We start from the raw sequence: 25,807 nt of genomic DNA, 5'->3' as shown, positions 1-25,807 counted from the left end.
GAGAGTACTAAAAGGCAAAGGCCTTCTATTGAATGAAGAATGTTGAAATGTTAGGGCATAAAATTTGAAGCCAAGGCATTGAACCGGCCCAAGGAAAGATAAAAGCGATCAAGAAAGCGAAAAAAACCTGACTTACTAACTATGAGCAAGCAATATGGCCAGGCCGTCCCTCAAGAAACAAAACTTACCATGTGCGATCCAATCCTGCTCTATTGTCCTAAGGTTTGATCGTCGAACATTGGTTTGGAAACAGTGCACATTTGGTTTTTGTTTCAGAGGGTTTTACTTATGGTATGATGTTTAGCAGATATGCTACAACATTCTGCTAATATTGTAAAATGAGCTAGGACTAAAGCCTTTGTAATTCCAAAAATTGCAAGATCTTACCGATTTACAAAAAAACAAAAAGTTCATCTCACAAGAACCAAAGTGTTGCTCCGCTTGGTCGAAAGTGGTGAATTGCCGAAAGTGGTGTATGGAAAAGAGTTATCCAGCAGAAAAAGCCAGCCATGGTGATGGTGTGGTCTGCCGTAACCGCCGGCAGCCGATCGCTCATCGCTCGTATTAATCGACAATGGGGTTAAAACAAATGCGCAACTCTACCGTGAAAATATTTTGGAGGGAGCTCTGAAGTCCTGGGTGCGCAAACATTTTGGCCGCAGACCTTGGACATGGTAGAATATAATGGTTACGAAATGAGATCCCTCGCTTCATTTCTACCGTACAAGGGCCACCAAAATCACAAGATGCCATCCCGTTGAACTATTGTGCCTGGGGGGGGTATTCGGGAAAGTAAGATTGGCACTAAAAAATACCAAAGTCTCGATCAGCTCAAGCAAGTGCTTCGCCGAGAATGGGCCAGGCCCTTTCGAGTATAAAGGTTTCCTCAGGCTGTAGTCTTTCCTATGAACTTGGTTAGCTTCATCTACTCAGTAGAGCATTAACCTGATATCATGGAAACTGATGTATATGTCATCAGCGTCTTGACGTTGACTGACGATTGATGTATACAACAAGGTCCTCATTTTGAAAGCGTCTTATATTGGTTGTGTTGCAATCGCAACAGGTAAAAATCCTCAGGGATTAAATTGAAATTGAGGGTAAATTGATTCAAATCCAATTCCTTTTCTAAATCGGTGAACCAGTTTATTTTATTTGTTTTTTTTTTTTTTTTGTAGATTTTGGTTACACACAGCGAATAAAACCTAAGCGTCATGAGTGTTAGACTTCCACGGCCGGTAATATCCTAATATTTAAAACATGCCTGAAGAGTAAAGCGATATTTATTGATAATCCGTCATCGATCCAATTCGTCTGTAGTCATAGGTTGCAAATTATATACATTTTTTCTTGATTTCATGTACATATCTCAATTTCCAATACATGTATATTTTATTGCGTTGTGAAATTATTCATCGATCTTACTAATTCTTGCTTTATTCGCATAATTGGGGACTTAAATCATTATCTTCACTTCTCGATCACCTGACAATACCATGTAAGGTTTATTCAAATTTCTTGTAAGTAAATTTAAGAAAATAAGGTTGATGTAAGCAAAGCTGCTCATATAACTAGTACGCTTGCTCGAATTGTGCTGTATGCTTTCATCCACATAATATCTCCAAATTCAAATAAATATTTAAAATAATCCAAAACCGTTTTGAATTCGTCAAGTTTTTCCACAAGTCTTTCAACAGATCCTAGCACAAAGTCTTCTTTTCTAAATGTTGCTGAATCAATAAAAGTTGTTTCAATCATGTCTCTTGCAATGTCAAAATTGTTATGAATAATTGCCGTCTCGTAAACACTATTGCCAGCCACATCGACACTCTGAATTAGATCTGAATGCTCTAATGACTCACAGAGCTCAAGTAACTTGAATGCCCTATTATTATGACTTGATTCACTTGCTGCAATGTAGTGGAAAATATTCCATCCTTTGTTTTTGTTGATCATTGTGCGGTCAAAGTCGGCCTCGATTAAACACTGCACCATGAAGAAACAGCCATTTTGTATGGTCATGTGTAATAAATTTCGACCATGCTGGTCAATGCTCTCCAGATCGGTTGTTTGGTGCAGCAGAAATTTGAAAGCATTAATAGATTGATCATGTATCAATCGTTTACCCTTGGGCATTAAACGCATGACCGTGACAATAGTTCTATTAGTAATGGGTTTTTGAAATTTTTGGACGATGTAATTCATCATGGCCACATTTCCCACATGGACTGCTCTGGCCAGAAGACTTTCGAAAAGGTGATCTTTCTCAAAAACATTTTTGTCGCTGTACTCTGGCAACGGTAATAGTACAGTTTTGGACTTTCGTACACAGCAACTCTTTGGAAACTTGTCATTAGCTTCGTCGGATGATTTAGTTTTGATGTTTTCGAAGACATCGTCCACAACAATCGTTGTATCGCTAGCGCATTCGATGTTCAGAAGAAGGCACAACTGCTCGAGAAAAATCTTAAATGATCTCATACGACCTAACTCAATGGCTGATAGTAGAGCTGCACACAGACTGAGTTTGTTCTGTTTTGGTGGCGGATGCAAATCGAATTTATCGACAAGAAAACATACAATGTTGTACGCATTTTTGGCGAGTGCGGCTTTGATGAGCTGGTCTCCCATGCTAGACAAATATTCCTCAGGCTTGTCTAGATGTAGAATAAACTGTTCAAATAGTTCGTACGCTTTCTTCGCAATACAATACTGCAATGCTGTTGACTGCTCCAAACGTTCGCGTTTATCGTTTATGTCAATTTTCCTTTCCTTTAACAAATGATCCACTGTGTATTCGGATAAGTGTTTGCGATCCTCAGCAGATGCTAATTGATTGACATAATGATATGCTTGTATCAACAGATTGTCGTTATCGTTTGAAAACAGTTGTGCGCATAGTGTAGATATGTTGATACTTGCTCCGAAATCTAAAAGAGCTTTAATGGCATTTTTGTTCCACATGACAAAAGCATAGTCTAATGCCCTCCAGTGGAAAAGATCATCTCTTGCATCAATCAGATCGATCTTATTGATCGAACTCATCGTTTCCAGCAGTAGCAGCATGATGTCATGGTTATCGTGTTGCAAAGCTAAGAGCAGAGGTATCCGACCGCCAGAATCTCTGGCGGTTACGAGCGAAGCATCATTTTCAATTATCGCCTTAACCTCTTCCAACGATTTGTTCATAACAGCCACGTGAATGTCCATTTTATCATTTTTTCTAACAACCATCTGATTGAAAAATTCGCGTATTCTATCAAAGCCTCGCATCCAAAACATTTGGGATTTGAAGTAAGAATCATCTTTGAGTTTATGCTGGTTTTTGAATATCCACAAAGCTGCCATATACTCCGCAAAAGTTTTATGAGCAAAGAGCGGAATGTTATTTTTAAATCCGACTATGATTCCGGTCTTCTGATCTCCTTGCTCTATTTCTTCCATGATGTCTAGTAGTTCTTGCTTGGATACTATTTTATCGACATATTTTTTATCGAATAATACGTATATTGCCATTATAGCGTGTACTCGTTCGAATTGTTTGTTGAATTGTTTAATTTTACGGTTAACATGGATGTTCTTAGTTGCGGCCATGGTCAACTCGGATTTGTCTATGTGTAATATTTCCAATTTTTTATCTACAAAGGACTTGATAATTTCGAATGATTGAAGTTTGACGTTTGAAAAAACCAGGCGGGAAATTGTGTTCGATGAAAAGTTTATATGCTGCCTGATGATTGGTAATAATGAGTCAATTGCCAAATGCAGTAAGAGTGGCGCACTTACTAAATCGTCCAAACGATTGATTAAAGTACTATACACAGCGCTCAACACAGCTGGTCGAAAGTTGTTTTCCAAATGCTCATACTCGGTCACCTCGCTTAATAAATGTTTGTGTAGCGATAGTATTTGATGGTAATGAGAAAACGGTTTCAGCTGGAAGATTCTACAATTTGTAATAGCTTTCTTAAAATCATCCTGAAACTCGTATGGCCGGCTCGAAAAATAGATGTTACGTATTCCATCAAACTTGCTGAACCCTGCGAAGCACTTGATTACAATGTCAGTGTAATCGGGAACTATTTCATCATACGCATCCAATAGCAGGACTAGTTGCTTTGCATTGAATTTGCTACAGAATAGACGCAAGAGAAAGAGTTGTTCGAAAGGTAGACATGTTGTTTTACTCTCATCGAGCACGACTTGCCCATTGGAGAAGCACAATAAGCTTGCGCCCAATTCTCTACTTTCTTCTTGCAGTAAGTTTGGTTCAGCAAGCGCGAGAGAAACCAAACGGTACAGTATTTGTATCAACTTTGAATCGCCAAGCTGATTTTGATCTTCCTTTAATCTATCAAATATGGAACAATATTCATTCGCGTTTAGTCTCACGACAAACAGTGATGGTTGAGAATCCGCTATACGCCACGCAAGCCAAGTGAAATAAGTTGACTTTCCAAAACCAGCCTCGCTCAGGAGAACCTTACATTTATTCCTGTTTTCGTTATCAAACAGATTGGTAATGTCATGTTGTTCTTCTTTTTCGGCTAGAGCTGATTGTACTGATACATATACTGGTTTGCAACCAGGCTCATGAAATGCGTGAATCATTTCATCAAAAGTGTATGTTTGATGTCCAATTGAGCCTTTTAAATATTCAAAACATTTTTTGATCTCCCGATTAGAATGGCCAACAAGAGCTCTTGATGGAGAGTAAGGTTCAACATCTCGTTGTATATAGCTGCATTTGATCTTTTCGTAGTTGTGCCTATTAACGTTTGTCCTATCGGTAGCTTTTGTTTCCGCGTAATAATCCAAAACTTTGAACATAAAGGATAACGTGTCTGATTTTTGTACCATACTTTCAATTGAAGTGGATGAACCAAAGAAGTATAATTGATTGTTGTCCAGGAATATCTGATTTCGTGCCTCTTGAGCAAGATCGCGTACTAGTAAAGATTTTTCCGAAGGTTCTTCCTTCGCTGTGAGTGGCGACAAGATTATGAGCCTATGCTTATGATTGTTTAGTTTTTCTTCAAGACGACGTGTCATCTCAGCTAATGAATTGTAATTGGCTATTACGAGCATGTCTAGAACAACAATTATGTACAGCGCCGAACCCAGACCTGAATCATTATATTCAAAGATATTTTCAAGAATTTCCTCCAACGCTTTGCTTTGATGGTAGTTGGATTCAAAAATAAATAAGCATTGAGTTTGCAGTACGTTCAGAGTTTCTAGTATGATCATAGCGCTGATATTCAAATCAACCGAGCTACGATAGTGATAAGTTCCAAAAGCAGATTTATTGCAAAGAAATTGGAAGAAGCAAGAACTTTCCAACCATTTGTGATCGATTAAACCATGAGGATACTTTTGCTCTAACGTTGCGATGTATTCCTTGGTTGATGTTTTCAATTGAGTGTAAAAAATGTTGCGTTTCAGTTTTTGAAATGTCGTATTCACATAGTTTGAGTTTATTTCTAACACTTCTTTGTGTTTCAAGACTTCAAATATTGAAGTACACAGAGTATCAAAAACAATGTCTGATTCAATATCTGTCAATTCGGCAAGAAGCTGCTTCGCGTTACGGCGAAGTATTTCTTCATCAGGAGTGCAAATCAACACAAACTCGGAATAAAACTGCGCAATTTTTTCATCAACCTTTGTGAAATAAGAGTTTTGGTTGTTCATCGAGTTGAACGCATCTTCCATAGCCGCCATCGAACAATCTAAGTCCATCTTGATTCCTTTTTGTCGAATATCGTTCCAAACATCGTTGTCTTTAGATTCGTTTTTAGGTAGGAGCTTTTTGTACTCCGTGAGAAATGCTTCACGAATTTTACCTAAGGCTGAAGATTTATCCGTATGTTGAAAAGCTTCTTTAAACTTGTACGTGTGTTGGACTGGGGGCGAAGAAACTGCAATGATTTGGTCTGATTTTTCGATTATGCTGTTAACTAAAACAGCGTACAGGTTACAAATTATAGTATTACTGTTCATCGTTTGTTGGCCATGAATAGATTTAGCTAATAATGTTCCCAGATAGCTTAGGCTAGTATCTCTTAGCTTTTCGTTGAGTTTTGCCCATTGGTTGTGGATGTTGAATTGATAAAACTTTGCATCAAGGTCCTGATAGCATGAGAATATGTAATGCGTGCTAGGATTAAACTCTGAAAAGTATTCAATCCTTAAATCTGGATCGATAACGGCATTGGTACATAAACAATAATAATTATTCTTCGAGAAGATGGGATCAATTTCAAGAAATGACTTAAAGTGCACAGCAATAGAAAATGGTGATTTAGGTGCAAGAAATGCATTTGGTACAATTAACTGTTCTGCTTTCTGTTTCTTGTTCTGCAAGATTGGTGTGTTGACGGTCTCTTGAGTTGTAGAATTTTGTAATGTGATCTCTGGAGCTGAAGAAATTTGTGCGTCGGTTTCTTGGGTTGAATAATATTGTGCGGTTGTTTCCTTATTTGACGTATCCGGTGTGGTTGTAGATTCTGGAGTTGTGGAATCTGTTGATGCCTTATGCTTGCACTGCATGTATAATGATATCTTCTCTAGTGGCCAATGAAGCACAATATCGTCGAATTTGCCTCCTTGTGGGTCTTCGAGTGTGATTCTAAAGTTGAAATTGCCAACATCTTGGTTCATTTTATAGGCGCGAAGTACAACCAACATTGTGCAATCGTTTTGATATGACATGCCATGCTGAGGTGTAGTCCTTGTACATACAGTATCGGCAGCTAATTTAAAAGCCGTAAACGTGGTTGGAGTTGGTCGGTCGTTTGAATATGGCTTCCGTTTTCCTGGGGAATTTTCTTTGTTCACTCCCATATCTAAAGCAAAGCATAAAATATTGGAAATAAAAAAAACTTACAACCATTAAAAAAACCCTTTTTCTATATAATTTACGTATTAACCCTTACATTCTAAATGCAAAATCATGGAAACCTTTTATACCATATTATACTGCCAATTTATACAGACCAATAATTTTCTGACGAATCCTCCTCAGAGTAGGGTTATGGAGTAAATAAAAATATGAAGCTTTTTTCCAACTATGCCGATTATGCTCAATTCACATATCGGTGCTCGCCGCAATCTTTTACGCCTTAATAATTGTAAATGCTGGTACTCCTGGCGAATATTTCATCTTCTCCGACAGCTTAAGCGCTGTAGAAGTAGTAAAATCTGTGAAGGCTGTTAAGAGCCCAGACTACGTGAAAGAAATTTAATGGTCTTGAGCTCCTATTTGCAGGCTGTCTTGTTCGATTTTGTAAGCTTGTGTAGTAGCAATACTGCACTTGTAAGGTAATGATCTGAAATTTCTAGTTGGTCAATAAAGGCTCTCCGCAGAACTTTTCAGGATGGGCCCGGAGAGGCTTGCCGCTATCATATATCGGCTGATTGTCAGGATTTGTGACCAGGAGAACTACCGGACAAGTGGAAGCAGAGTGTCATTCACCCAGTGTACAAAAAGGGCAACGAACTGGACTGTGCTAACTTCCGAGCCATCACAGTCATAAATTGCTGCCTACAATACTCGTCTGCAAAACTTGCGCCTTGCCTCAAATTTCGTCGGAAGCTACCATCAGAATTTGTTGGAGAAAATGCAAGACCGACCAAATCTTCAAACTACGGTGGATCCTCCAGAAGTGCCGGGAGCATCAGATCCCTACGCACCACATGTTCATTGACTTTAAGCCAGCCTACGATATCATACCGACCATGCTGTCGGAATCGTTTGAATCTCATCGTGGACTGAGACAAGCGGACAAATTCTCCTATTTTCTGTTCAACATCGCTCTGGTGAAGTGTGAAAATCTTGAGGTACTAGAGGAGTTTTACGGACAATACGGCATATTTCCGTAATAATCAATAAGTAAATAAATAACAAATAAATAGAGGAGTTTTGCTACCTTTGCACGATCCAACTTTCGGACTTCAATGTAAGCAGTGACAACCGGAGACGCAATGGTCAGGAGTATCGTATCTACTACGGTCTCCACAAACTCCTGAGATCCAAAAGAATCCTACAACGCATGAAATGTGCCATATATCGCATACTAGTACGGCTGGACACTACGGGCACTAGGCCTGGACTATGCTGGCGGAGGACACGAATGCTCTTGCCATTTTCGAGCGGCGGGTACTACGGGCTTTCTTTGGTAGTTTGTGCGGCACTACGGGCACTAGGCCTGGACTATGCTGCGGAGGACACCAATGCTCTCGCCATTTTATAGCGGCGGGTTTGTGCGAGCAGGGCGTCCACGAGCTAGCTGAGCTGTTTGGCGATGCAGACACCCTGACGGTTGCCAAAGCCGCAAGGGTACGTTGGTTGAGGCACGTGTTGAGGATATCGCACTCACGTCTTACCAGGAAGTTGCTCGTCGGCAACCCGTTCGGCACGTGGTGTAGGCGAGCACAGCAAGCTCGTTGGCTGGATCAAGTTAAATAAGATCTGAGGAAGATCAGAAGCAGCCGTGGATGACGGAATACAGCCATGCAACGTGTTTCCTGGAAACTGATTGAACACGTGGTCAGGTCTTTTAGACGTGCTGCATATGAGCAGGCCAAGAAAGAAAGATAGAGAGAAGCTCTTTGTTTGAAAAATCTTTCCGTATATCTCTTGTTTGGTTGCCCACTCATTAAGATATTTGTTCGATATTCGCACTTTGTTTCGTGAAACGTGTAGTGTTGTCCCGCCGAAGGTTCAGTTTCAACTGTTTATTCTTGGTCAATTATAATTCAATTCTTATTCCCTACTATGGTTCGTTTATAATAATTAGTTCACCTAACTTACTAATCCTTCATGCAATTAGCTTTCATGCAATTTGATACTTCATGCAAATCGATATTTCATGCAAATCCTAACATTCCGGCCACCAAAGAAGGAACTTCTTTTTAATTTGCTTGAATTCCGAATGAATACCTTCATGAAACTATTTCCTGAACATTAAAAGTGTCTACATTAAGATGTGTTTTCCTCGTTTGGAATCGGAAGGATTGCTAAACGAACGCTTGGTCTAACAATTTATTTCCCTGACGCTGTACGTAGTGTCACTACACGCACTATGCCATCCTTGCCCGGGTGTAACGCTACAATTCTACCCATTGGCCACATCGTAGGATTTACGTTATCCTCCTTAATAATCACTAACATATTTTCCTTCAATATCACCGAGGCACCCTTGCAGTGCTTGGCGCAGGCTTGCAATTGCTGAAGGTACTCAGGCATCCACCGGGACCAGATGTTACGAACGTTCTTTTGCAACGTTCTGGTATTCCTTCAGACGATTATCAGGTATCTCACTGTAGTCTACCTCTGGCACAGCTTGCAGACTTCTACCAATGAGATAATGAGCAGGAGTTAGTGGTTCTAAATCCGATGGTTCATTAGATAAAGGAGTTAAAGGGCGTGAGTTCAAACATTGTTCGACTTGGGTTAGGAGTGTTAACATGCTTTCTTGAGTGATACTTATGGTTCCGATACTTCTGATGATGTGTTTCTTGGCCGCCTTCACTGCTGCTTCCCATAGACCGCCGAAATGCGGTGCACGTGGTGGGATAAATTTCCAAGACATCTCGTTGTTTGCACACCAGTTGAAGATTTGTGCACGATCGTCCTCGTTGCACTTCAGCATTTTGTAGATCCGATTGAGTTCGTGTGATGCACCTTTAAACGTAGTCGCGTTGTCCGAGTGTAGCTCCTTAATCCTTCCACGACGTGCGACTACACGACGTAGTGCTCCGAGGAACGCAGTTGTGGTGAGATCTCCCACCAACTCGATGTGTACAGCCTTCGTTGCAAAACATACAAATATAGCTATGTACGCCTTTGTGGGACTCCTGTTCCGCATTGTTGCCTTTAACAGAACTGGTCCACAGTAGTCCACGCCGCAAACAGCAAATGGTATAGTTGGCGAAACCCTTGATAACGGTAAATCGGCTATGCACTGTTTCACAAGCGTTGGTTTGGCCTTAAAACATACTTGGCATCGATGATATGTGATCTTCGACAAACTTCTTCCACCGATTATCCAAAATTTCTGGCGAAGGGACGTCAGTAACAGTTGCGATCCAGCGTGAAGTAATTTCAAATGGTACGCAGTAGCCAGAAGTGATGCCAAGGGATGCTTTGCATCCAGTAAGATGGGATGTTTGGTAGCATCGGGTATGTTTGCGTTCCTAAGCCGGCCACCAACACGCAGGATACCAAGTGAGTCAATAAATGGAGAAGTCCATTTCAGCTTCGAAGTCCGAGAAATATCCTTGCCATGTCCGAGGTTGTGTAGATCATCGTGAAATGTGTCTAATTGCGATAAATGACACAATCGCAATTCCGCCCTCTGAAGTTCCTCTGCGGTGAGTAGTGGCACCGCTGCGATCAGTTCCTTAACCGATCGATGAGTGCTGATGATAACGTTTCCTTGGTTGTTTACGCTCTTGTATTCACGTAACCGTTGAATGTATCGCAAGCAATATGCGATAACCCGTCGAAGTTTGTGGTAGATCGAAAACCGTGAGAATAGTGTGTTCCGGAAATCAGAGACTATTGAGCTTGCTGCAATTCGTGATGTCGCCAATCGTTCTTCCTCACAAACCACGGTTTCCCTAAGTAGAAGTGGATCGTTAGGCCAATTTTCCGGAGTCTCTGATAACCATTGTGGACCATGCCACCATCGATGACAAGCTAACAACTTATCTGGATTCAAGCCACGGGAGACGTCGTCTGCTGGATTATCAACACCTGGTACGTGCTTCCAGCTCCTTCAGTAATGCTACATCGTACATGTAGCCACGTATCCCAGATGCCGTCATCGCTCCTACCAAACGCTTTACTGCGAACCCAAATTCAACTACAGTCGACAACCTTTCAAATTTTGTCGGCGCCATCCTCCTGATCTTCTCGGTCATGGATTCGACAATCAAATCGGGCCTGCCAAACCGCGCATGTAAGGTCGCCATAGCCTCCTTCAACCCGCTGGGGAATGACAGGAGGTGTCCTACTGCCTCGAGCGCCGCACCTCTCAACGCCTGTTGCAGCCGCCTGGGAGCCCTACAAAGTTTCCAACGGGTAGGTAGGTCATTATTGGCTGTAATAGAGAAGCTGAACAATTTTTTCTGCCCAAAACAACATGATGGTTTTGAAAGCAATAAATTCTAGACGCGGAAGCCGGACGGGGACAGTGGGAAGTGCGAAGAGCTCGTTTTCCACTGTCACAGACGGGTACAAAAATGCGTGTACGGAATGGAGGGAAGCATGCAATTGGTAATACAGAAAGGAAACGCTTGGAAATTTTTTTATAACATCACTGATGCCAAAGAGATGATGTGAGTTAAAGAGCAAGCATAAGAATAAAGCATGTCAAGCGGTGAGGTATGTGGTGAGACAGAGGAATGTGTGGAAACATTCCCTCGCTATGAGGATAGACCAAAATCGCGGACAGCCTCGAGAAAGTTTTCCGCAAATGTAAAAATAGAAGATCCAGGAAAAATAACAGAACTTTCACAAAGTTTTTACGTCGTAAAGGGAAACCAACAATCACTAGTAGGTAAAGATAAAAGAAGTAAGAGTTGAAATACCCATAGACAGACCGGGTGTCTATAGGCGAACGGGTGTCTCCTTTAGTTCCAATCATTACGAACAATGGTGATTTGCGCCTATGTGTAGATATGCGTAGAGCAAAGAAGGCCATCATGAGTGAGCAACACTTCACCACGGCTAAAATATTCTCTCGTTTGGACTTTAAGGAAGCCCAAACCTCCTTAATTCTCTATACCTTTTCCATCAGGTATAACTGCACGAGAATAGCAAAAATATAAAAGATATAAAAAGATGTAAAAGATTGTTATTTGGAATTGTAGCTACGCCGGGAAATTTCCAGTGTATTATGGAACACAATTTGGCCAAATTTAATAGAAACGTTGTGAATTGTATTGACGACATAATAAACCACCATACACCATACGACATGACAGAGTGTTAGATGATGTTTCGAGAGTACTAAAAGGCAAAGGCCTTCTATTGAATGAAGAATGTTGAAATGTTAGGGCATAAAATTTGAAGCCAAGGCATTGAACCGGCCCAAGGAAAGATAAAAGCGATCAAGAAAGCGAAAAAAACCTGACTTACTAACTATGAGCAAGCAATATGGCCAGGCCGTCCCTCAAGAAACAAAACTTACCATGTGCGATCCAATCCTGCTCTATTGTCCTAAGGTTTGATCGTCGAACATTGGTTTGGAAACAGTGCACATTTGGTTTTTGTTTCAGAGGGTTTTACTTATGGTATGATGTTTAGCAGATATGCTACAACATTCTGCTAATATTGTAAAATGAGCTAGGACTAAAGCCTTTGTAATTCCAAAAATTGCAAGATCTTACCGATTTACAAAAAAACAAAAAGTTCATCTCACAAGAACCAAAGTGTTGCTCCGCTTGGTCGAAAGTGGTGAATTGCCGAAAGTGGTGTATGGAAAAGAGTTATCCAGCAGAAAAAGCCAGCCATGGTGATGGTGTGGTCTGCCGTAACCGCCGGCAGCCGATCGCTCATCGCTCGTATTAATCGACAATGGGGTTAAAACAAATGCGCAACTCTACCGTGAAAATATTTTGGAGGGAGCTCTGAAGTCCTGGGTGCGCAAACATTTTGGCCGCAGACCTTGGACATGGTAGAATATAATGGTTACGAAATGAGATCCCTCGCTTCATTTCTACCGTACAAGGGCCACCAAAATCACAAGATGCCATCCCGTTGAACTATTGTGCCTGGGGGGGGTATTCGGGAAAGTAAGATTGGCACTAAAAAATACCAAAGTCTCGATCAGCTCAAGCAAGTGCTTCGCCGAGAATGGGCCAGGCCCTTTCGAGTATAAAGGTTTCCTCAGGCTGTAGTCTTTCCTATGAACTTGGTTAGCTTCATCTACTCAGTAGAGCATTAACCTGATATCATGGAAACTGATGTATATGTCATCAGCGTCTTGACGTTGACTGACGATTGATGTATACAACAAGGTCCTCATTTTGAAAGCGTCTTATATTGGTTGTGTTGCAATCGCAACAGGTAAAAATCCTCAGGGATTAAATTGAAATTGAGGGTAAATTGATTCAAATCCAATTCCTTTTCTAAATCGGTGAACCAGTTTATTTTATTTGTTTTTTTTTTTTTTTGTAGATTTTGGTTACACACAGCGAATAAAACCTAAGCGTCATGAGTGTTAGACTTCCACGGCCGGTAATATCCTAATATTTAAAACATGCCTGAAGAGTAAAGCGATATTTATTGATAATCCGTCATCGATCCAATTCGTCTGTAGTCATAGGTTGCAAATTATATACATTTTTTCTTGATTTCATGTACATATCTCAATTTCCAATACATGTATATTTTATTGCGTTGTGAAATTATTCATCGATCTTACTAATTCTTGCTTTATTCGCATAATTGGGGACTTAAATCATTATCTTCACTTCTCGATCACCTGACAATACCATGTAAGGTTTATTCAAATTTCTTGTAAGTAAATTTAAGAAAATAAGGTTGATGTAAGCAAAGCTGCTCATATAACTAGTACGCTTGCTCGAATTGTGCTGTATGCTTTCATCCACATAATATCTCCAAATTCAAATAAATATTTAAAATAATCCAAAACCGTTTTGAATTCGTCAAGTTTTTCCACAAGTCTTTCAACAGATCCTAGCACAAAGTCTTCTTTTCTAAATGTTGCTGAATCAATAAAAGTTGTTTCAATCATGTCTCTTGCAATGTCAAAATTGTTATGAATAATTGCCGTCTCGTAAACACTATTGCCAGCCACATCGACACTCTGAATTAGATCTGAATGCTCTAATGACTCACAGAGCTCAAGTAACTTGAATGCCCTATTATTATGACTTGATTCACTTGCTGCAATGTAGTGGAAAATATTCCATCCTTTGTTTTTGTTGATCATTGTGCGGTCAAAGTCGGCCTCGATTAAACACTGCACCATGAAGAAACAGCCATTTTGTATGGTCATGTGTAATAAATTTCGACCATGCTGGTCAATGCTCTCCAGATCGGTTGTTTGGTGCAGCAGAAATTTGAAAGCATTAATAGATTGATCATGTATCAATCGTTTACCCTTGGGCATTAAACGCATGACCGTGACAATAGTTCTATTAGTAATGGGTTTTTGAAATTTTTGGACGATGTAATTCATCATGGCCACATTTCCCACATGGACTGCTCTGGCCAGAAGACTTTCGAAAAGGTGATCTTTCTCAAAAACATTTTTGTCGCTGTACTCTGGCAACGGTAATAGTACAGTTTTGGACTTTCGTACACAGCAACTCTTTGGAAACTTGTCATTAGCTTCGTCGGATGATTTAGTTTTGATGTTTTCGAAGACATCGTCCACAACAATCGTTGTATCGCTAGCGCATTCGATGTTCAGAAGAAGGCACAACTGCTCGAGAAAAATCTTAAATGATCTCATACGACCTAACTCAATGGCTGATAGTAGAGCTGCACACAGACTGAGTTTGTTCTGTTTTGGTGGCGGATGCAAATCGAATTTATCGACAAGAAAACATACAATGTTGTACGCATTTTTGGCGAGTGCGGCTTTGATGAGCTGGTCTCCCATGCTAGACAAATATTCCTCAGGCTTGTCTAGATGTAGAATAAACTGTTCAAATAGTTCGTACGCTTTCTTCGCAATACAATACTGCAATGCTGTTGACTGCTCCAAACGTTCGCGTTTATCGTTTATGTCAATTTTCCTTTCCTTTAACAAATGATCCACTGTGTATTCGGATAAGTGTTTGCGATCCTCAGCAGATGCTAATTGATTGACATAATGATATGCTTGTATCAACAGATTGTCGTTATCGTTTGAAAACAGTTGTGCGCATAGTGTAGATATGTTGATACTTGCTCCGAAATCTAAAAGAGCTTTAATGGCATTTTTGTTCCACATGACAAAAGCATAGTCTAATGCCCTCCAGTGGAAAAGATCATCTCTTGCATCAATCAGATCGATCTTATTGATCGAACTCATCGTTTCCAGCAGTAGCAGCATGATGTCATGGTTATCGTGTTGCAAAGCTAAGAGCAGAGGTATCCGACCGCCAGAATCTCTGGCGGTTACGAGCGAAGCATCATTTTCAATTATCGCCTTAACCTCTTCCAACGATTTGTTCATAACAGCCACGTGAATGTCCATTTTATCATTTTTTCTAACAACCATCTGATTGAAAAATTCGCGTATTCTATCAAAGCCTCGCATCCAAAACATTTGGGATTTGAAGTAAGAATCATCTTTGAGTTTATGCTGGTTTTTGAATATCCACAAAGCTGCCATATACTCCGCAAAAGTTTTATGAGCAAAGAGCGGAATGTTATTTTTAAATCCGACTATGATTCCGGTCTTCTGATCTCCTTGCTCTATTTCTTCCATGATGTCTAGTAGTTCTTGCTTGGATACTATTTTATCGACATATTTTTTATCGAATAATACGTATATTGCCATTATAGCGTGTACTCGTTCGAATTGTTTGTTGAATTGTTTAATTTTACGGTTAACATGGATGTTCTTAGTTGCGGCCATGGTCAACTCGGATTTGTCTATGTGTAATATTTCCAATTTTTTATCTACAAAGGACTTGATAATTTCGAATGATTGAAGTTTGACGTTTGAAAAAACCAGGCGGGAAATTGTGTTCGATGAAAAGTTTATATGCTGCCTGATGATTGGTAATAATGAGTCAATTGCCAAATGCAGTAAGAGTGGCGCACTTACTAAATCGTCCAAACGATTGATTAAAGTACTATACACAGCGCTCAACACAGCTGGTCGAAAGTTGTTTTCCAAATGCTCATACTCGGTCACCTCGCTTAATAAATGTTTGTGTAGCGATAGTATTTGATGGTAATGAGAAAACGGTTTCAGCTGGAAGATTCTACAATTTGTAATAGCTTTCTTAAAATCATCCTGAAACTCGTATGGCCGGCTCGAAAAATAGATGTTACGTATTCCATCAAACTTGCTGAACCCTGCGAAGCACTTGATTACAATGTCAGTGTAATCGGGAACTATTTCATCATACGCATCCAATAGCAGGACTAGTTGCTTTGCATTGAATTTGCTACAGAATAGACGCAAGAGAAAGAGTTGTTCGAAAGGTAGACATGTTGTTTTACTCTCATCGAGCACGACTTGCCCATTGGAGAAGCACAATAAGCTTGCGCCCAATTCTCTACTTTCTTCTTGCAGTAAGTTTGGTTCAGCAAGCGCGAGAGAAACCAAACGGTACAGTATTTGTATCAACTTTGAATCGCCAAGCTGATTTTGATCTTCCTTTAATCTATCAAATATGGAACAATATTCATTCGCGTTTAGTCTCACGACAAACAGTGATGGTTGAGAATCCGCTATACGCCACGCAAGCCAAGTGAAATAAGTTGACTTTCCAAAACCAGCCTCGCTCAGGAGAACCTTACATTTATTCCTGTTTTCGTTATCAAACAGATTGGTAATGTCATGTTGTTCTTCTTTTTCGGCTAGAGCTGATTGTACTGATACATATACTGGTTTGCAACCAGGCTCATGAAATGCGTGAATCATTTCATCAAAAGTGTATGTTTGATGTCCAATTGAGCCTTTTAAATATTCAAAACATTTTTTGATCTCCCGATTAGAATGGCCAACAAGAGCTCTTGATGGAGAGTAAGGTTCAACATCTCGTTGTATATAGCTGCATTTGATCTTTTCGTAGTTGTGCCTATTAACGTTTGTCCTATCGGTAGCTTTTGTTTCCGCGTAATAATCCAAAACTTTGAACATAAAGGATAACGTGTCTGATTTTTGTACCATACTTTCAATTGAAGTGGATGAACCAAAGAAGTATAATTGATTGTTGTCCAGGAATATCTGATTTCGTGCCTCTTGAGCAAGATCGCGTACTAGTAAAGATTTTTCCGAAGGTTCTTCCTTCGCTGTGAGTGGCGACAAGATTATGAGCCTATGCTTATGATTGTTTAGTTTTTCTTCAAGACGACGTGTCATCTCAGCTAATGAATTGTAATTGGCTATTACGAGCATGTCTAGAACAACAATTATGTACAGCGCCGAACCCAGACCTGAATCATTATATTCAAAGATATTTTCAAGAATTTCCTCCAACGCTTTGCTTTGATGGTAGTTGGATTCAAAAATAAATAAGCATTGAGTTTGCAGTACGTTCAGAGTTTCTAGTATGATCATAGCGCTGATATTCAAATCAACCGAGCTACGATAGTGATAAGTTCCAAAAGCAGATTTATTGCAAAGAAATTGGAAGAAGCAAGAACTTTCCAACCATTTGTGATCGATTAAACCATGAGGATACTTTTGCTCTAACGTTGCGATGTATTCCTTGGTTGATGTTTTCAATTGAGTGTAAAAAATGTTGCGTTTCAGTTTTTGAAATGTCGTATTCACATAGTTTGAGTTTATTTCTAACACTTCTTTGTGTTTCAAGACTTCAAATATTGAAGTACACAGAGTATCAAAAACAATGTCTGATTCAATATCTGTCAATTCGGCAAGAAGCTGCTTCGCGTTACGGCGAAGTATTTCTTCATCAGGAGTGCAAATCAACACAAACTCGGAATAAAACTGCGCAATTTTTTCATCAACCTTTGTGAAATAAGAGTTTTGGTTGTTCATCGAGTTGAACGCATCTTCCATAGCCGCCATCGAACAATCTAAGTCCATCTTGATTCCTTTTTGTCGAATATCGTTCCAAACATCGTTGTCTTTAGATTCGTTTTTAGGTAGGAGCTTTTTGTACTCCGTGAGAAATGCTTCACGAATTTTACCTAAGGCTGAAGATTTATCCGTATGTTGAAAAGCTTCTTTAAACTTGTACGTGTGTTGGACTGGGGGCGAAGAAACTGCAATGATTTGGTCTGATTTTTCGATTATGCTGTTAACTAAAACAGCGTACAGGTTACAAATTATAGTATTACTGTTCATCGTTTGTTGGCCATGAATAGATTTAGCTAATAATGTTCCCAGATAGCTTAGGCTAGTATCTCTTAGCTTTTCGTTGAGTTTTGCCCATTGGTTGTGGATGTTGAATTGATAAAACTTTGCATCAAGGTCCTGATAGCATGAGAATATGTAATGCGTGCTAGGATTAAACTCTGAAAAGTATTCAATCCTTAAATCTGGATCGATAACGGCATTGGTACATAAACAATAATAATTATTCTTCGAGAAGATGGGATCAATTTCAAGAAATGACTTAAAGTGCACAGCAATAGAAAATGGTGATTTAGGTGCAAGAAATGCATTTGGTACAATTAACTGTTCTGCTTTCTGTTTCTTGTTCTGCAAGATTGGTGTGTTGACGGTCTCTTGAGTTGTAGAATTTTGTAATGTGATCTCTGGAGCTGAAGAAATTTGTGCGTCGGTTTCTTGGGTTGAATAATATTGTGCGGTTGTTTCCTTATTTGACGTATCCGGTGTGGTTGTAGATTCTGGAGTTGTGGAATCTGTTGATGCCTTATGCTTGCACTGCATGTATAATGATATCTTCTCTAGTGGCCAATGAAGCACAATATCGTCGAATTTGCCTCCTTGTGGGTCTTCGAGTGTGATTCTAAAGTTGAAATTGCCAACATCTTGGTTCATTTTATAGGCGCGAAGTACAACCAACATTGTGCAATCGTTTTGATATGACATGCCATGCTGAGGTGTAGTCCTTGTACATACAGTATCGGCAGCTAATTTAAAAGCCGTAAACGTGGTTGGAGTTGGTCGGTCGTTTGAATATGGCTTCCGTTTTCCTGGGGAATTTTCTTTGTTCACTCCCATATCTAAAGCAAAGCATAAAATATTGGAAATAAAAAAAACTTACAACCATTAAAAAAACCCTTTTTCTATATAATTTACGTATTAACCCTTACATTCTAAATGCAAAATCATGGAAACCTTTTATACCATATTATACTGCCAATTTATACAGACCAATAATTTTCTGACGAATCCTCCTCAGAGTAGGGTTATGGAGTAAATAAAAATATGAAGCTTTTTTCCAACTATGCCGATTATGCTCAATTCACATATCGGTGCTCGCCGCAATCTTTTACGCCTTAATAATTGTAAATGCTGGTACTCCTGGCGAATATTTCATCTTCTCCGACAGCTTAAGCGCTGTAGAAGTAGTAAAATCTGTGAAGGCTGTTAAGAGCCCAGACTACGTGAAAGAAATTTAATGGTCTTGAGCTCCTATTTGCAGGCTGTCTTGTTCGATTTTGTAAGCTTGTGTAGTAGCAATACTGCACTTGTAAGGTAATGATCTGAAATTTCTAGTTGGTCAATAAAGGCTCTCCGCAGAACTTTTCAGGATGGGCCCGGAGAGGCTTGCCGCTATCATATATCGGCTGATTGTCAGGATTTGTGACCAGGAGAACTACCGGACAAGTGGAAGCAGAGTGTCATTCACCCAGTGTACAAAAAGGGCAACGAACTGGACTGTGCTAACTTCCGAGCCATCACAGTCATAAATTGCTGCCTACAATACTCGTCTGCAAAACTTGCGCCTTGCCTCAAATTTCGTCGGAAGCTACCATCAGAATTTGTTGGAGAAAATGCAAGACCGACCAAATCTTCAAACTACGGTGGATCCTCCAGAAGTGCCGGGAGCATCAGATCCCTACGCACCACATGTTCATTGACTTTAAGCCAGCCTACGATATCATACCGACCATGCTGTCGGAATCGTTTGAATCTCATCGTGGACTGAGACAAGCGGACAAATTCTCCTATTTTCTGTTCAACATCGCTCTGGTGAAGTGTGAAAATCTTGAGGTACTAGAGGAGTTTTACGGACAATACGGCATATTTCCGTAATAATCAATAAGTAAATAAATAACAAATAAATAGAGGAGTTTTGCTACCTTTGCACGATCCAACTTTCGGACTTCAATGTAAGCAGTGACAACCGGAGACGCAATGGTCAGGAGTATCGTATCTACTACGGTCTCCACAAACTCCTGAGATCCAAAAGAATCCTACAACGCATGAAATGTGCCATATATCGCATACTAGTACGGCTGGACACTACGGGCACTAGGCCTGGACTATGCTGGCGGAGGACACGAATGCTCTTGCCATTTTCGAGCGGCGGGTACTACGGGCTTTCTTTGGTAGTTTGTGCGGCACTACGGGCACTAGGCCTGGACTATGCTGCGGAGGACACCAATGCTCTCGCCATTTTATAGCGGCGGGTTTGTGCGAGCAGGGCGTCCACGAGCTAGCTGAGCTGTTTGGCGATGCAGACACCCTGACGGTTGCCAAAGCCGCAAGGGTACGTTGGTTGAGGCACGTGTTGAGGATATCGCACTCACGTCTTACCAGGAAGTTGCTCGTCGGCAACCCGTTCGGCACGTGGTGTAGGCGAGCACAGCAAGCTCGTTGGCTGGATCAAGTTAAATAAGATCTGAGGAAGATCAGAAGCAGCCGTGGATGACGGAATACAGCCATGCAACGTGTTTCCTGGAAACTGATTGAACACGTGGTCAGGTCTTTTAGACGTGCTGCATATGAGCAGGCCAAGAAAGAAAGATAGAGAGAAGCTCTTTGTTTGAAAAATCTTTCCGTATATCTCTTGTTTGGTTGCCCACTCATTAAGATATTTGTTCGATATTCGCACTTTGTTTCGTGAAACGTGTAGTGTTGTCCCGCCGAAGGTTCAGTTTCAACTGTTTATTCTTGGTCAATTATAATTCAATTCTTATTCCCTACTATGGTTCGTTTATAATAATTAGTTCACCTAACTTACTAATCCTTCATGCAATTAGCTTTCATGCAATTTGATATTTCATGCAAATCGATATTTCATGCAAATCCTAACATTCCGGCCACCAAAGAAGGAACTTCTTTTTAATTTGCTTGAATTCCGAATGAATACCTTCATGAAACTATTTCCTGAACATTAAAAGTGTCTACATTAAGATGTGTTTTCCTCGTTTGGAATCGGAAGGATTGCTAAACGAACGCTTGGTCTAACAATTTATTTCCCTGACGCTGTACGTAGTGTCACTACACGCACTATGCCATCCTTGCCCGGGTGTAACGCTACAATTCTACCCATTGGCCACATCGTAGGATTTACGTTATCCTCCTTAATAATCACTAACATATTTTCCTTCAATATCACCGAGGCACCCTTGCAGTGCTTGGCGCAGGCTTGCAATTGCTGAAGGTACTCAGGCATCCACCGGGACCAGATGTTACGAACGTTCTTTTGCAACGTTCTGGTATTCCTTCAGACGATTATCAGGTATCTCACTGTAGTCTACCTCTGGCACAGCTTGCAGACTTCTACCAATGAGATAATGAGCAGGAGTTAGTGGTTCTAAATCCGATGGTTCATTAGATAAAGGAGTTAAAGGGCGTGAGTTCAAACATTGTTCGACTTGGGTTAGGAGTGTTAACATGCTTTCTTGAGTGATACTTATGGTTCCGATACTTCTGATGATGTGTTTCTTGGCCGCCTTCACTGCTGCTTCCCATAGACCGCCGAAATGCGGTGCACGTGGTGGGATAAATTTCCAAGACATCTCGTTGTTTGCACACCAGTTGAAGATTTGTGCACGATCGTCCTCGTTGCACTTCAGCATTTTGTAGATCCGATTGAGTTCGTGTGATGCACCTTTAAACGTAGTCGCGTTGTCCGAGTGTAGCTCCTTAATCCTTCCACGACGTGCGACTACACGACGTAGTGCTCCGAGGAACGCAGTTGTGGTGAGATCTCCCACCAACTCGATGTGTACAGCCTTCGTTGCAAAACATACAAATATAGCTATGTACGCCTTTGTGGGACTCCTGTTCCGCATTGTTGCCTTTAACAGAACTGGTCCACAGTAGTCCACGCCGCAAACAGCAAATGGTATAGTTGGCGAAACCCTTGATAACGGTAAATCGGCTATGCACTGTTTCACAAGCGTTGGTTTGGCCTTAAAACATACTTGGCATCGATGATATGTGATCTTCGACAAACTTCTTCCACCGATTATCCAAAATTTCTGGCGAAGGGACGTCAGTAACAGTTGCGATCCAGCGTGAAGTAATTTCAAATGGTACGCAGTAGCCAGAAGTGATGCCAAGGGATGCTTTGCATCCAGTAAGATGGGATGTTTGGTAGCATCGGGTATGTTTGCGTTCCTAAGCCGGCCACCAACACGCAGGATACCAAGTGAGTCAATAAATGGAGAAGTCCATTTCAGCTTCGAAGTCCGAGAAATATCCTTGCCATGTCCGAGGTTGTGTAGATCATCGTGAAATGTGTCTAATTGCGATAAATGACACAATCGCAATTCCGCCCTCTGAAGTTCCTCTGCGGTGAGTAGTGGCACCGCTGCGATCAGTTCCTTAACCGATCGATGAGTGCTGATGATAACGTTTCCTTGGTTGTTTACGCTCTTGTATTCACGTAACCGTTGAATGTATCGCAAGCAATATGCGATAACCCGTCGAAGTTTGTGGTAGATCGAAAACCGTGAGAATAGTGTGTTCCGGAAATCAGAGACTATTGAGCTTGCTGCAATTCGTGATGTCGCCAATCGTTCTTCCTCACAAACCACGGTTTCCCTAAGTAGAAGTGGATCGTTAGGCCAATTTTCCGGAGTCTCTGATAACCATTGTGGACCATGCCACCATCGATGACAAGCTAACAACTTATCTGGATTCAAGCCACGGGAGACGTCGTCTGCTGGATTATCAACACCTGGTACGTGCTTCCAGCACTGAATTCCGGTTTTGGCTTGTATCTTGGCGATTCGGTTAGCTACAAAAGGCTTCCAGCGGTTTGGAGAAGAATTAAGCCAATGAAGGACAGTCATCGAATCCGTCCAGCAGATAGTAACCGAATAATTGTTGAATGATCGTCTGACCTTGTGGTATAGTTGAGTCGCCAAGCGTGCAGCACAAAGTTCCAGCCGAGCAATAGAGTGGGTATTCGACAGCGAAACCACCTTTGATTTGGCTGCTAGTAGTTGAACAGTCACACGTTGATCCGTCTCAGCCCGAATGTAGCAGCATGTACCGTATGCTCTCTGGGAAGCGTCAGCAAAGATGTGCAATTGTACATTGGTCGCCTTGTACTGCGAGATAAACCGAGGCACCTGTAACTCCCGAAGAAGGTTTAACGCCGAATGAAACTTCTGCCATTGATCTTGAAGCGATGATGGGAGTTCTCGGTCCCAATCCCATGATTTGCCGTCATGCTTCAACCCCCATAATTGTTGCATGAACAATTTCGCGATGAGAATGACCGGTCCAATCAAGCCAAGAGGGTCGAAGAGTTTGGCGATGTAGGAGCATGGAATCCTTTTTGTCAGAGCAGCTGGTATTGGTGGTAGCTCAACTCTGCACTGAAATGTATCACTTAACGGTTTCCAAGCGATACCCAACGTTGAAATTGCTTGTGCGTCTTGCCATTCATGTGTAGGAAACAATGCCAAATCTTCCTTTGAAATCCCTGAAAGGGCCTTTGCTTCAAACAAAACCCAGCCGAATGTAGCATTGAAGAAATTTGCGTGCGCATCTCGATGGCATCTGATAGTTCTTCTGTCCCAGACAAAAGATCGTCCATGTAAAAGTCATGAAGTACCGAGTTCACTGCCAGTGGGTGCGAATCTTGCTGATCGTATGCAATCTGTTTCAATGTTCTGGTTGCCAGGAACGGAGCTGATGCAGTGCCATATGTAACCGTCTGTAGCTCGAAGATGTCTATAGGTTCACATGGATTCTTCCGGTACAAGATGCGTAGATAGTTTTTATCTGGGTTGTCGTGGAGGATTTGTCGGTACATCTTTTCGACGTCTGCGGTGATAGCGATGGCGTGTGATCGAAATCGCAGCATAATCGTGAACAGGTCTTGTTGAATGATAGGACCAACAAGCAACTTGTCATTCAAAGAGAAGCCGGAAGTGGTTTTGCACGACGCGTCGAAGACAACCCGAACCTTCGTGCTAGTACTCTTCTCCTTTACAACTGCATGGTGAGGTAGATAATAATGCGGGCACAAATCATTCACTGGAGCCGATAACTTTCTCATATGACCCAACTTCTCATATTCGTCTATAAACGCGGAATATGCTTCTTTCATCTGCGGATTGGCATTTAAACGTCGTTCTAGTGCCAAGAATCTGCGTTCCGCGATTTCTCTGGAGGCTCCTAAAACGATACCCGGATTAGGATTGATTGGCAAACAAACAACATACCTCCCCGACGCGTTACGAGTTGTCGTAGATGCTCGTAACGCGTCGTAATGCTTCTCGCAGCTGTCCTCTTCCGTAGATAAAGCAGGATCATCAAGTATCCTCTCGGTTTCCCAAAAGCGTGTCATGATTGCTTCCAAAGAGTTGTCGGTCATCGCCACATGACAGATCCGAGGGTTGTGTGATGATTGTGACGTATTTCCTGCCACAGCCCATCCGAATTGCGTCTCCACTAGCCATGGACCACCAGGACGTAATGAACGCTTGTGACCCGTATGCAGCTCCCAGAACGCGTCACCTCCAATGACGATATCAACCATGCCGGGAATGTGATAGGTTGGATCCGCTAGAGTCACATTAGGCATGTCCCAGGAAGACACGTAGATTGGTGAGGTTGGTATATCCGCCGACGGGGTGTCCAATATGAGAAATTCCAATTGGGTGCTGAAGTGATGTGCCTTGGATCGAACGATAGCCGTGATCGATCCCCTTACATGCTGCACTGTTTTCCCGATGCCAGAAACTGAAACATTCACCTTGGTGCGGGTGGTTATAAGTTTCCGAGCCAGTCTCTCCGACATAAAGTTGGACATCGAGCCCGAATCGAGAAGCGCTCTTGCCTCGTGATGATTCCCATAATCGTCAGCAACAAGCACTACAGCTGTTTCGAGGAATACCGCTTCATCCTCTGCATGAGCGGCCAGAGTAACCTTCGGTTGTGCTGTTTGATGTAGCAGCGTATGGTGGCGTTCGTGGTACGAACGGCAAGAATAATCCGATCTGCAAACCTTTGCCAAATGGGATCCACTAAGGCAGTTCCAGCATAGCCCCTTTGATTCGACTAGGTTCCGTCGTTGCTGTGTATCGTAGCTGAGAAATACTGGACAGTTGCGTAGTGAATGATTGTCGGCACACGCTAGTGGGCATTTCGGTTGGTGAAAGGATGAAAAACTGGTTGGCGTTTGTTCCATGGAAGCGTTGTTAGTTATCGATCTCCGATGTGTTGCAGGGTGACGTTGGTTACCGGCCACCTTGATCACAGCTGGGCGTGCTTCACCAGAGAACCTTTGGGAAGACTTCAAGATGCGTATCCGCTCGTGTAAAAATTCGATAACTTCCTTGTACTTATCCTTATCGTGGTTCACAGAATGCTTCTCCCAGGCCAGTATTGTTGACGGATCCAGCTTCATGAGTAGCATATTCGAAAGCGGTGTATCCCAATGTTCGATAGGCTCGTGCAGTTTCACTAAACCATTAACGTGTCGCCCAAATTCATCGACTAGATGTGCCAATTCATCGACGCATTCCGTTTGCACAGCCGGGAAGTGGTGCAAAGTGCGGTAATACTCTCGTATCAGCATGCGGGAATTATCGTATCGATTCAAAAGTGATGCCCATGTAATTGAATAATTGTCTGCCGTCAACGTTGTGTGTTCGTATGGTATAGCAGCTTCACCACGTAAAGAGGATAAAAGATATTTGTTCGAATTACGAAAATGTTTATAGGGTAGAAATGAATCATGATGAATTTGTAATGAA

General features: G+C 41.4%; 3 protein-coding genes and 1 long non-coding RNA gene across 6 annotated transcripts in view; 1 reads left to right on the top strand and 3 right to left on the bottom strand.

The window, feature by feature from the left end:
* LOC118504915 overlaps window positions 1–11,175 on the bottom strand; it is a 13,272-nt gene extending 2,097 nt beyond the window's left edge. Inside the window, exon 1 of the mRNA XM_036039989.1 lies at window positions 10,824–11,175. Within this exon, the coding sequence (XP_035895882.1) occupies window positions 10,824–10,980 (157 nt within the window). The 5' untranslated portion in view covers window positions 10,981–11,175. The remainder of the gene's footprint in view (window positions 1–10,823) is intronic.
* Window positions 1,095–24,224, bottom strand: LOC118504914. Of its 2 annotated transcripts, XM_036039988.1 has the most exons (3): window positions 22,774–24,224; window positions 9,491–10,762; window positions 1,095–9,357 (listed from the first exon to the last, which is right to left on the bottom strand). In XM_036039988.1, the coding sequence occupies exon 3, from the start codon at window positions 6,844–6,846 to the stop codon at window positions 1,564–1,566; it is 5,283 nt and encodes a 1,760-aa protein (XP_035895881.1). In that variant the 5' UTR covers window positions 6,847–9,357; window positions 9,491–10,762; window positions 22,774–24,224; the 3' UTR covers window positions 1,095–1,563. The 2 variants fall into 2 exon arrangements, with proteins under 2 accessions (XP_035895881.1, XP_035895880.1); XM_036039987.1 differs by having other exon boundaries at window positions 1,095–10,762.
* LOC118504918 lies at window positions 10,952–15,065 on the top strand. Of its 2 annotated transcripts, none has more exons than XR_004905372.1 (2): window positions 10,952–11,089; window positions 11,180–15,065. It is a non-coding gene; the product is annotated as an uncharacterized LOC118504918 (long non-coding RNA). The 2 variants fall into 2 exon arrangements; XR_004905371.1 differs by having other exon boundaries at window positions 10,979–11,093.
* The window catches only part of LOC118507917, a 38,458-nt gene continuing 33,928 nt past the window's right edge, over window positions 21,278–25,807 (bottom strand). The window contains exons 3-5 of the mRNA XM_036047218.1: window positions 23,659–25,718; window positions 21,517–21,823; window positions 21,278–21,402 (exon numbers count right to left, since the gene is read on the bottom strand). Of these exons, the coding sequence (XP_035903111.1) occupies window positions 21,278–21,402; window positions 21,517–21,823; window positions 23,659–25,718 (2,492 nt within the window). The remainder of the gene's footprint in view (window positions 21,403–21,516; window positions 21,824–23,658; window positions 25,719–25,807) is intronic.

This window comes from Anopheles stephensi, chromosome 2 (assembly GCF_013141755.1).
Source record: "Anopheles stephensi strain Indian chromosome 2, UCI_ANSTEP_V1.0, whole genome shotgun sequence".
Lineage (NCBI taxonomy): Eukaryota > Metazoa > Arthropoda > Insecta > Diptera > Culicidae > Anopheles > Anopheles stephensi.
This window is presented reverse-complemented; position numbering and strand designations above follow the sequence as displayed.